The 13,176-nt window shown below is 39.0% G+C and overlaps 1 protein-coding gene across 4 annotated transcripts in view; it reads left to right on the top strand.

Annotated features, from left to right (window-relative positions):
* The window catches only part of LOC104935575 (copine-8), an 83,936-nt gene that overhangs the window by 29,769 nt on the left and 40,991 nt on the right, over nt 1-13,176 (top strand). For all 4 annotated transcript variants that reach the window (XM_010751433.3, XM_027272280.1, XM_027272281.1 and 1 more), the window contains exon 6: nt 2,754-2,830. In XM_010751433.3, the coding sequence (XP_010749735.1) occupies nt 2,754-2,830 (77 nt within the window). The remainder of the gene's footprint in view (nt 1-2,753; nt 2,831-13,176) is intronic.

Here is a 13,176-nt window from a genome sequence, read left to right as displayed (position 1 = left end):
CACCTACCTAAAGCTCACCGATTAACCATGCTGCACATTGGATGATTAATCTGTTCAAAAATGTGTAAACAAGACAATTTGGTGTTTCACAGGGGGGTTATAAGCGGAACAGTTTCCTCTAGTAAGATAACCCCATGTGGCTTTTCCACTTTGTCACTAACTGCATAAAGCCAAGTGTAGATAAATTGAATACTGCTGTGAGAAAGGCTTGCAGTTCCTATCGGTTCCTTTTCTGCTTTCCTCATCTCATTCTCTTGTCTGTACCTCTCACTCTGGCGTTCTGTCACCTTTTCTTTTTGATTTCATTGCCATACCCCTTGTTCTCTCATTTATTCTCTATCTCGAACTTTCCATTTCCCCTTTCCCTCCCTCTCTCTGTCTTCCCTCCGCCCTCGCCTCACTTCCTTACGATCAATAATTTCATACAAGAAGAGACAGGCATCTTGGCTCCGAGGCTGTGTACCAGCCTTGATCCAGGTCTCAGAGGGGGGTGGAGGGGGCCACAGAGCCAATCCATTAGATCGTGTTTTAACATGGGAGGTGTAGGCCACAGGCACACCTGAGAACTGTGTGAGAAAGATATATAATATATATATCTTATCTTGATTTTTAACATAATACTGCGAGCAACAAAATATGTTTAAAAACTCTGGGTACTACCTGCTATTAAGTCACCTTTTATAAAGGGGTTGTAGATAATGTCATTGTTAATGGTTCATAAATAATAATCATGCTCTATAAATCAGTTATAAGCCAAAAATGAGTTTTTGATTGCCAGCATGTGAAGGATTTCTCTGGCAGGTGATTATTCTCCACCACTTATCTTCGAGAAAAACCTGTATTTATTAACTAGTAATGAAAAAATGAAACCTACATATACACTTATTTGCTTCCTCATGAGAATATTAATGCCACTCTCGTGTGAATTTGAAGCAACAGTCAGGCGAATGTTAGCTTAGCAAATAAAGATTGGAAATAGGTGGTACAGCTAGTTCAATATTTGCTCACTTATTAATATATCCATCCATCCATTTTCTGTAACCGCTTGTCCTCATCAGGAGCTGGAGCCTATCCCAGCTGACTTTGGGCGAGAGGCTCAAGTCGCCAGCTCATCACAGAGCACATAGAGACAACAACCATTCACACTCACATTCACACCTACGGCCAACTCAGAGTCACCTATTAAACCTGTTAAGTGCATGTCTTTGGACTGTGGGAGGAAGCCTGAATACCCGGAGAGAACCCACGCTGACACTGGGAGAATATGCACAGAAAGGCATATGCCACGTCCTTTTAATATATCATGCTTATTTACAAACCCCAAAGTTAAAAATGTTAAAGACTCCAATTATTGCATGTTGAAGAATTGCAACTTGTTTTTAACACTAGGGTTTTTCTGTGGATAAAAAACTAATATATCGTGTTGCTGAGTGGGCTTAAGAGGTGCTTGTAGGTGGATTTTGTTACCTTTGGACCAAGGTAGGTAGTTTAGCCAGAGGTTATCGTGGGCGGGAATGATCTGGAACGGCAGACCAGCACTTTCGGGACCACAGTGAACACCCGTCCTGGTTAGTAGTAACAATTAGTCACTGATGCTGCAGTGCTGTGGAAAGAAACAAAATAAAAACACTAGATAGACATGTGGTAACATTTTTGAAAGAAGATTTTTGCTAGACTCAAGCATTAGTATTGAGCTCCCTGTACATCCTCCTTAAAAGTAGTCTCAATAATGTTTTTTTATAACCATCTAAATCCATCTGCTTACTCCCCCTGAACTCTTCTTATCTATCAAACAGTTTCTGGAACATTACTAAATCTTTTTTTTAGCCCATACTTGTTTATATTTAACCTCGGCTTGCACGCAGCCAATCCTCCGATGTACCTCATGTTCCAAAAGCCGCAGTTGCTAGGTGATTTGTAACTTTACTGCACCGGGCTCTACATCAGAGACAGTGGAAAATATCATAAAAATCGTCAACAAATATTAGTTCAGCGGGCCAAAAACAGTTCATGGAAAATCAATGTCATGTGACTGCATGTATGTTGAGATAAATGAGCTAGATGGGTGGATATAAATGGAGACAGCAGCCGAATAACGGAGGAGGCTAATCAGGGAAGCAAAGAGAACCCATTATGTTAGTGCTGCTCGGAGCTGCTCCAGTCAGATATTAGAGAGTGTGTCCAATCATGACAAACAGTCTCACCAGTGTGCCCCCCGGTGAAAGAGGGCATGTTTCTGTAATAGCTTTCATACAATTAGAGAAGAAGGATCTGCCATAGTGTGTGTGTGTTACAGTAGCTGTGTTTCATATTCGGCTTGTTTTGAAAGGATTATTTTTCACACTGTGTAAGCTTAGCATTGTTTTTATGCTGACAGACAACATTTATCGAATCCACATTGTCGTGCAAACAAATGTCTTTACGTTCCAGGACTGATGCACACTGATTTCTCTTTGTGTATGTTCTCTGTCTCTCTGCCTTTCTGTCAGAATCAGCTGTAAAGTTTCACGACTGTATGTGGTGGTGATTTAATTTAACAGGAAAGTGGCGAGGGAGCAGAGAGGTGCAGGTGTGAGGGCTGGTGGGAGGAAGGCTTAATTTACTTTCCTATATTACATGTCAATTGGGAACATGGAGGTATTTAAAAGGGTATGCCCCTGTGGGGTTTCTCTCTGTAGAGATCAGGGATGAGGCTCACGATTGATTTTTTTGCATTGCTTTTCAAATCTCACCCTCTGTCTTTAACTCTGCAGGATTTCCTGGGCCAGGCCTACTTTACTCTTGGAGAAGTGGTTGGATCGTTGGGCAGTCGCTCGGAAAAACCTCTTGGGTGAGTAGCTTGGGTAGCTGGGAACGTGCTGATATTTCAGTAATTCTCTTACCGATGTTGATTGATGGTCACAGAAAAGAAATCAAATCAGGGATATTTTTCCCTGCAGAGTATACATGAGGTCCCAGGCGCATCCTTTGGAAGTAACCATGTTTAGGCACTGAATGTGTGTGAGCACATTTTACACCTGCAGTTATTACACAAAGGTTGTACTCTGTATCGTCCATGACTTCATCTTTTATGAGAACTCTCTACTTGAGCAAGTCTTTCCCAAAGGAACATCCTTGAAACAGTCAGTCCTCTTTGCACGAGTTGCTGTAGTTATCTTCTGCTGCACTTTTGTGAAAAGTGGGTTAAGTGACTACACAAACATAATACATATAATGTATATTACATAAATAGCTGAAAATAGCCAGATTTAAAAGAATAGTGCAGTAAGCACTTATCTGCTTTCCTACTGAGGGTTACGTAAAAAGATACAACTCCCATGTCTGTTAGAATAAAGATGAAGGTACAGCTAGCTGGAGCTATTTCTTGGCCAGGAGCAAGGACATCCTGAAGTCTTGTTGTTGTCGCCATGAGGTTGCCTGGTGACCAGCAAAGTAGTTGCTGTTTACGTGCTGGAAACTCAAGAAATAGTTCCAGCACAAAACCCGCCGCGATAAAACCAAAACTTGTCATTATTACATTTTTGTTTTTATAAAGATTAAACAAGTCTTTAATTAATTAGCTTTCTAGGTTGATTTTTACTTTGATAGAGCCATTAACTATTTCCAGTTTTTGGCTAAGCTAAGCTAATTCTGACTGTATACTCATATTGGCCAATAGGCATGAAAGTGATTTTCTTATCTTAATTCTTGTTAGGACAAAATGTCAAAATATTCTTTAAATCACATTCAGAGCTGTCCTATCTATGGCTGGCATAGATATTCACCAGCCATGTTATCTTGTGTTATATTCACTTATATATTTTTTATAGTTTATCAAAATTGAATGTAAATATAAAATACACTGTAGTTTTTTTGTGATTATGTAAAGTTTGCATTAACTTGGTAAATCTCACCATCTCTTCAAGTCTGTCACACACTTTGAGACTGCTCCTGCGATTCCACCTGACAGTAGATCTATGAACAAAAACACTGAAATCCCGTAAGACGAATAAGCTACAGTTACAGTTCAGTGGATGAAAACACTCTTAAATGTGTGAGGTGTCAGACACTGAGCTATATGTAGATTTAACTCTGCACGGAAGAATGCCTGCTGTTTGATAATTGGAGTGCTAGAGGCTGCATCCCTGACTCCAGTGTCTGAGGAAACTAAACTCAGAAACAGTGCATATCTACAGGTTTTTAATGAACACACACACGAACACTCCAACACATTCGAGGGTATTCACACGCACACAAACACAGAGGCTCGTTGCATCGATCGTGTTCATCAGGCAACCTGTCCTCGGCAGCAACACATTTCAGTATCTTCATCTGTTGTGTGCGTATACATGTGTTTCCTGTCTGTGAAGATGTGGGCCTAATTATACTTTTACATGTCCTTGTTGTTGTTTTTTGTGTACATGAAGTTATTTGAAGTAGAAGAAGCAGCAGTACGTAATAGCTTAAGTGAGCCTTGGTATGTATATCCATCAGAGATGAATGCATCCATTTTATTCACCTTTTATTTCTATAAATTAGACTAAATTTACTCTTAATAATCCAACATGAATCACACATTGAGATCAGTGCAGTCAGGGTGAGCTGCAGTTTTTAATACTTCATATCTAACATTTTAAAAAAGACTTAAGTGGGGCGTTTTTTCCCCATTAGGCTCTAACATGTGTTATCCATCTCTTCCTTATCCGCAGAGAGTAAACACATCAACATAAACCAGATAACCATGAGTGAGGCTTTTCATCTTTAATACGTCATTACTGATGTGCTGGCAAGCTCAGATCAATGGCAGATGCATCAGATCGTTAGTCACAACACGAACATCAATCCTCCTCGTGCAACTGGTGTGACATTCAGGATTGTAAATGTCCTATTTAGACACGATGCTAAAGATGTATGGTTCATATAAGTGCCAATGTATGTATACGAGCATTTAAAATACTTTCACTTGTAGATCTAGGCCTTTTAATTTATTTAAAAACCGTTGGGTTCCAGCTACTCTAGCTGTCAACAATGCCCCTGTGTGCTTCTTTAAAACACAGTGAGTGTTTAAGTGATCCACACAGCAGCACAAATAAAGATATCCACTCTGACAGGGAGCTATTTTCAGTTTTATTTATTTATTTTTTTAAAGATATCGCTATGCCTCTATTTTAGTGATATTTTGCAGGCATACTCTCCGAAGTGCTACTGTTGGCCCAAATCCTCCTGCCACAAAGGTTCCACACTGACACAGATAGTGTGTTTTTTTGTTTTTTTTAAACAAAACACTGGATTAGAGGAAAGCTGGGATGCAGTGCACACAGTTTTTCTGTGTCAAACATTAGGAGATATTAAAATACGTCATTAAGAGCTCCAATTAAGATACATCATCTATTTTTTACTCATGAAGCTGCTCTTTTGGCATTCTTTGTTTTATTTATTTTCTCTCACTCATGGTTGAAGCGCACTTGGCTTCCTTTCAGTTGTATTTTTTTTTCTAATCCTACTTACTTGTTCATTTGAAACCTTGAAGAGCCTTCAGACCTTCAGTTGTGAGGAAAATAACAGCCATGCTGGTATTCCTTCACTGAACATTGTCAACAACCTGACAACCTGGGTGTGTGTGTTTGTGTGTGTCTTTTTCATGTGCGTGCACTCCGCGATTCCTCTTCGTTTCAAGGCAACGCTGTCATCCACTTGAGCAGCAATCGCCATGGTGATTGCAGTGGCAGGTTTCCCACTCAGACAGAGAGAGAGAGAGTTAAGGAAGTACCTGCTTTTCTCCATGTACAGTGTATATGTGTGTGTGTGTGCACGTGCACCATGGGCCCCTCTAAAGTGCAAAATGATGTTGTCTACCCTGAAGCGCTACTTCAATCTTTCCACTTCACTCATCATCACACATACACACACACACACACTCGGACAGCATACACATATTTGATGTCTGCTGGTAATGGTGACACTAACTGCAAAACTACCACTGCTCCACTGTGGCAGTATAGTCCTATTCTGAGGAGGTTTTATTAAGAATGTATGTCGAAGCGACAATAAATAATCTTACATTAGATTAGCCTTCATTTTAATGTATGCTTGGCTTGTTCTCTTTTAGCGTGGCAGCTGGGTAGCAGGATTCGGGAGGCATACAAATCAACATTATGGATGATGCTAAGCTAATAGAGTCTGCACTGTCAAAGTACTGTGTACTAGTTAATACTTAGTCTTTGAATACGTTGATCTTAGTCTTTCTCAGGGTTATTTGAAGTTTTGACTTGACTGATGGGTGATTTTGACAGTCCTGTCAGAATTCATGTGTATTAAAGCCACATTATGTAAGACTTGTATTGTGTAATTCATTGTCTTATGCACTGTTGTAAATGTGGACAGCTGTACAAGTGCATTTAGCGAGTTGACAACATTGCTAACAGCCGAACAAGTGCAACAACACAAAACATAGCAGCTAGCTAATATTACTAACTACTCCAACAGCATGAAGCCCAGCTTGGTGTCTGTCTTTCAGACTTTTATTTCACAAAGCTCCTGCCAAGGGCTACAAGTCAATCCCAGATTTACTCCTGTTTGGTGGCTTTCTGCTTCCTGCACTCTCTCTTTTGCACATTGCACCTCTGTCAACATCCTCTAGGGTCTCTTAGCCTCTGCCATGTCCGCTAGCTGAGCATGGTTACATTGACTGTTTGCCCAGCTCCGGTTCTAGCATGACACCAGCTCTGCTCCTAGTGCAGCAGCGTCACGTACTGGCTTCCCTTCGTAAATAACTAGTCCAGGTAATATGGACTGAGCTAACTAGCTTAGCAGGTAACTTACTTTAGCAACAAATAAAGCTTTCTGTGTTCAGGAAATTTAATGAATCATCCAGAGATGAGACGGGAAACATTTTCTGCATAAAAAATGATCCAGATTCTGAAGAAGATCAATAGTGTAACCTTTATTGAATCATCAATTTTAGGCTGCCATTTTTCATGGCTGCAAAAGTATTTTAAATTGAAAATTTCAGATGTCTTGTACACAATGTTATTTTAATTACTGTGAGAAAAGGTTGTGTGAAAATAAAAGCTCTGTACTTTTATAGTTCAGGAAAGTATTGGCTGTGTCAGTAGAACGTGGGAGTTGTGTACTTTAGGTGATGAGGACATTCGCTCTTCATATATTGTGCCATGTTACTGCAAATATATGTAGCTAAAAAAAAAATCAGGACTGCATTTAATAGATTCATATATTTCACAAGTGTCATATGAAGCATTTATAGACCCTGTTTTCAATTAAGTCACGACTGATGTGCTGCAGAAATAGAAACGCTGTCAACATTTGTTAAAAACAAAGGTATAGGGGCCACAGCTGTTGCAGTCGTTTGCATCTATGAATGTGTGTGTGTGTGTCTTTAGCCTTCGTCAGACACACACCTGCAGTCTGACACGACAGGGGAGATCTTTAACAATTTTAATGAGTGCTAATTACAGCTAATTATATTGTTCAATCAAACTCCAGTGAGCATTCAGGTGTGTGTGTGTGTGTGTGTGTGTCTGTGTGTGTCTGTGGGAAAAACACTGAGACCAACAGGAAGCAAAACAATGACAAGTACAGTATCCTGTGATGCATGGCTCCTGCATGTGTGCATGTACTATGTACATGTATTACATGTGTTTCCATGTTGTCTGATTAGTCTCAGTGCTGCTCAGTAATGATGTCATGAACAATAAGCCATGAAATAAATGTTTAGTTTCAGAAGTTAATCCTGTCTTTAAAATGTTACCATCTTGTAAAGAATAGAAGAAGAAGAAAAATCATTATTTGATGTTATTTTAGCTCTTGGACCTTCTAGGTCTATGAACCAATCCATCTGCACTGACACACAAGTTATAATGTGTCATATAAAGGTTGTAATGTGTAAAATAAAGTGCACGCTGCCGCTGTCATCTAAACAGATTATTACTGCAATTGATCAATTTCTGTCCTACACTACAAACAACATTGCCTGCATGAAGAATCACAGGATACAGATACGACTAACCTGCTGTACTAGTGAATGTAAAAATGACAGAGTGATTTTATATTATTTCTTTGCTGCGTCATTTAAGAGAAAATTATTGTGCTGGGCCACCTCTACACTGGTTAGTGAGGTTTAGACGTGGTGGTAGGCAGACTTTGTTAACTAGTTTAGCTTTTATCCTTGTTTACAGTCTTTATGCTAAGCTCAACTGAGCTAACCTGAGCTAACTGGTTGTAGCTGTATATTGAGTGTACAGTCTTGAGAGTGGCATCAATCATCTCATCTAACTCCATGGAAAACAAATATGTATTTCCGAAAATGTCAAATTTGGATCCTTTCACAACATGCAATTAAGCTCACTTAGACTTTAAACTTTAATTCATTTAACCTCATTGTTAATTTCACAACAGGCTTGTCTCTTCTGAAACAACTTTTCAACCTTTTCAATTATTAACTTCAGAAATGCATGAACATGCTGCCCCGACTCATTGTTTGGTTAGACTTGCGTGAGGGCACTCAGGTTTGGTGAACACCACCTGAGACGGTATGCAGTGAATTTGCGTTTTATTATTGATAACATTTTCACTTGAAATACTGATGCTGGTGTTCATTTTGAGGGGCTTTTGAATATTCAGTGAGACACTGTGTGAGTTTGTGTATCACTTTTTACCTCTTTCTTTTTCTGTCTCTATTCTCGTCATCTGTATCCCTCTCACAAATGCCACCCTCTGTTTTTTAGCCTCTTTTGTTCCCGCAAACAAGATCTTGTTTGTACAGGGTCGGCGAGAAACCCTTGGGGAACTATAGAAGAGTGGGCTATAATTTTTGATACGCGTGAGCCAAAAAGGCAGACACACAAACACACACACAAAGGCTGATAACTGTGAATACAAGCCTGATTGTGAGGAATTGTAAGGGTAGGACAAAGAAACTCTATCTGCCTCTGGTGCAACATGGATTTGATGTCAATGTTCCTTTTGTGAGAGAGAATTATGGTTATGAGTTTCCCTTCAGGGGAAAAAGTGTGTGATTGTGTGTGCCTGTGTGTCAGGGCATGACCAAGAATAGATGGATTCTCATGATTTTATAATTATGATTCATTCAGGTATATACCCTTCATCGGGAATATAATGAAAATTACATGTGTGTGAGGAGTGTGTGTATGCATGAGCCGCTGTTTGTGCATGCATGTGTGTTCCACTGCAGCCCAGAAGTGGCCCAGACTTAATTACCCGTCTCTCGCCAGACGCTGATTGCAAATGTCTTGATTAGAGGATTCACAGTGTTTCCTCTCACACACATACATGCATGCAGGGAAAGAACCAGAGCCAGAGATATTCCTGAAGCACTTCTCAACTTTGAAGTGCTTTACTGTGTCATGAATAAACTACAAAGCAGAGAGCAGTTTACCTAAGAGTGAGGATGAACTTGTCTAAAATTTCCAGATCTTAAGCATTTTCTAAAGCTCAGTTTGTATTCGAACACACATTTAAGTCTGTGTAAAGTAAAAATAAATATGTGTTCTGAGTTTGTCAGACCAAAGAAGAAAGTGTTATTAACCATCCAGCCAAATTTGAATGATTAAAAATATCGACATGTTTCTGAAATTAGGTGTCAAAACCTGGTAAAAAGCAGCAGTATTCTCAGGTCCAGGACTCTGGGGGTGTGTCCGCTGAATGTGCTGAAGCCACGCCCTCTCGTCGGAGCTGTCAAGTAGCAATTTTGAAACGTGTCAGATGAGTTCAGAAAATGACATGACTAACTTTGAAACACTCTGAGACAGATGTATTAATCTCTATCTCTCTGTTAGGGGTACAAGGGTATGCTCAGGGTGGCCTCAACGTGTCATCGAGCCACCCTTTAGGACCGCCCACAAAATCCTGGACTGAAAACTGGTGAAAAAGCCTTTTCACATGTTTTCAGCAACTATTTTCCAACATATTTAATATATTTTGAGAGATATCTCAGAATTGCCTTTACACAGACTTTAAGTTATATTTCATATCTAGAATTATGTTTTCTGTCTCTGTTGTAGATTACCAAACACCAGTGTTACAGCAAATAATTAAAACACTAGAGTGATTGCACCACAATATATTACAATGCCATATATATGTATGCATGTATGCATATGTAAGGCAAAAAACTGAACTGTGAGATACATTATTCATACAGCAACTGCACAATCTTGTCAGTTGCCACCCATGTATCATTTTTAGGGCAAATCTCACAGCCAGAATAATAACCGTGTCTCTATGAAAAATAGACGAGCGACAATGAGCATTTGAGGAAATAACGAGCAGAGGAATCCCATTCAATATCCCACTGTGGGGGACCCAGCTCATCAGAGTTGTCATGGCGACACAGATTCTGGGTGCTTGTCTGGTGTGTCTGCGTGTGTTTGTGCGTCTTTAACTATTTCTCCCTGCATATTGTTGCAGTCTCAGTGAGAGACAATAGGAAAGAGTTTTATTGTGCTCCTAAAAAGTTTTCCTTTCTCCTCCATTTCTGTTGTCATAGCAGTCAAGCGAAGGACCTCCCTTCACTGTTAGTTAGCTGTAATGACTTTAAGTGTTATACATTACCACCATGTTGGTTGTGGTATCCTCATGTGAAACAGCCATAAATATTTCAGTGCATATTTTCAACTTTGAGCAGTAGATTTAGAGACTAACCTAAACTAAGCTGCTGGCTGGGGCTTCATATTGAGTGTACAGAATTGAGAGTGGTATCAATCTATTCATCTAACTCTCCAGATTTATAGAGCCCCCTAAATCTGACACACTGGACCTTTAAAACAACACTAAGGTGCCCACTCGTACACTTAAAGAGGTTTTGCAATTTGTTATTGTTTCACCTTCTCATTCTGGATTAAAAAGATCGCTCCCTGATTCACTTTCAAAATCCACAGTGCTCATTTTATGCAAAAATGTGTTGAAACATTAATTCAAAAGTTAATGTGAGGCTTCAGCAGTCAAACCAAATCCAACCTTTAGCATCTGTAAGTAAAAGTAATTATTCCAGTTTTGCATTTACAGTACTACCTTTTTAAATATTGATGTACTTGAATTAATTACATACATATTAGATTATTATTATTACCAATTAATTCATGTGTATGTAGTATTTTACTGATGTAGTTGGTGGAAGTAGATTTTATGAGCTAATCTTACAGTATCTAAAATTAAAACTAATAACTATCACTGCCAAATGAATGTAATGGAGTCAAAAGTAATATATATCCCTCTGAAAGGGTGAGTATAAAGCTCAATAGTATAAAATAATTAACTTGGTAAATTAGATCTGAACCATAGACCAAAGAGTAAAAGTAGGAGAGCATGTAAACAGGGTCCTTACTGAAAGGTGAATAGCAGGAACCCGAGAGAGAGCTGTTAATTAATACTGTGAAACTGTTAAATAGCAGGTGAAGTGGATGGAAAGCCAAGTAAAAAGCTCCTCTTTCACAGTGTGGACACAATGTACAGAATGAGACGCTTAATTACTATTTACACAACACAGTATTACAATTTCTCATTTCCCCCTGCATGTCACACATCACTTTAACTTTGCTCTTGTAGTTCTATGATTTTTCATGTGCACTAGAAGTTGACAGTAAGACGCAAGGTTTTGGTTGGGCTCCTATGGGTGTTTCCATGGCACAAATTTAGCTCAATTCAGAGGTTGTACTGGAAATGTTTTCAGTAAAGTCTTCTCCAGGTGTGACTGGTGTTCCAGTACCAGAAAAAGGTCAGCTGTGTCTCCTCATACATGCACACTTCCAGTCAGTCATTTGGATGGTAAAAGAATATACGCGAGGATGTTAAACCCGAGGGCATCACAGTGCAACATGACAGGCTAAACTGTCTTAAGAGCTGCTGTTTCATTACAAAAAGTGGTTATACTACTACTTAAAATACAGGTGGAATCCATAATCTAACCCTTATACCTAAGTTTTCAAAATTACAGGAATTTTCAAAGTTGGAACCTTTCCATGGAAATTAACAGGAATTTATAGGAATTAACATAATTGGTAAGGTTGGCCCTTAACAGGTAACTTAAATATAGTTTGGGAAAATATATCTAAATATATATATTGTGACTAAAACAATGCAATTTCATGCAATTTGTATGCTATTCCTCCATCACACGCCCAGCACACTGCTTACTGCTGGGCTATTGAGGCTATCAGAACTATTGAGGCCACACATTTCAGCCCATGGACGACATAAAGTGAATTAAGTTTAGATGATATTATGGAGTAAATACATTTGATGTATGGTATTAATGTTTAACTTGCAAACAGCACATGAAAATGTATTCATGATAAGTTAGATGATAAATAAGCTATAGCTAGCATCATTTCATTGACCATTTATGAGGCCATCTTCTCATGCTGCTAGCTTACCCCCAATTTCCAGTTAATTCCCATTAATTTCCACAGTTCCCATGGAAAGTTTCTGATTTGGAATATTTCCAAAATTTCCCAGTTTAACTTCCAATGGAAAGTTTCTGGAAATTTACCCACAATTTTCCACTCCTTTGCAACCGTACTAACGACTGGGATTTTGTTTTGTATCTAGAACTTTTAGAGAAAGTTGCCATATCGATTTTTGGGATTTGGGATTTCTGTACTTATGAACTGTCTTATGGGAATTTCACAGGTCAGGTTTTGATACAATTCATTCCAGTGGTTCTTAACATGGGTGTGCTGTTTTTTTTTCCAGTCACACATAGTATACAAGAATTCTTCTGCCTTTTCAGTCACAGGAGCGATTTGATCTCGGTAATGGGAAACTAAGATTTTATTTGTTTGCATAACTCATTTTCTCACAGTCTCAGTCTTAATTAATCTTAGTCTGTCTTCCTCTGAATGTATTTTACTCATTTATCCGTCTAATGCTCTGACCCCCACCTCTCTCTGCTGTCTGGAAATAAGAAAAAAAGTGAGAGGATAATAGGTCTCCTCTCACCCTAAGGTGCTATTTTAGCTGCTCTCTCAGAGAAAAGGGTATTACTTTTGCAAGTAAAAAAAGAAATGGGGGAAAAAAACCTCTCAGCTCTTCAATACAAAGCAGTGGTTCCAGGATCTATTTCATTTTGATAACTCTGCCATTTCAAAAGCACCTCCCCTCCTCCGCAGTTCTTTGGGCTCGAGTAAAAGGAGGCTTGAATTACATTCATGCAGAGGTCCT

Source organism: Larimichthys crocea, chromosome XX (genome assembly GCF_000972845.2).
Source record: "Larimichthys crocea isolate SSNF chromosome XX, L_crocea_2.0, whole genome shotgun sequence".
Classification (NCBI taxonomy): Eukaryota; Metazoa; Chordata; class Actinopteri; family Sciaenidae; genus Larimichthys; species Larimichthys crocea.
This window is presented reverse-complemented; position numbering and strand designations above follow the sequence as displayed.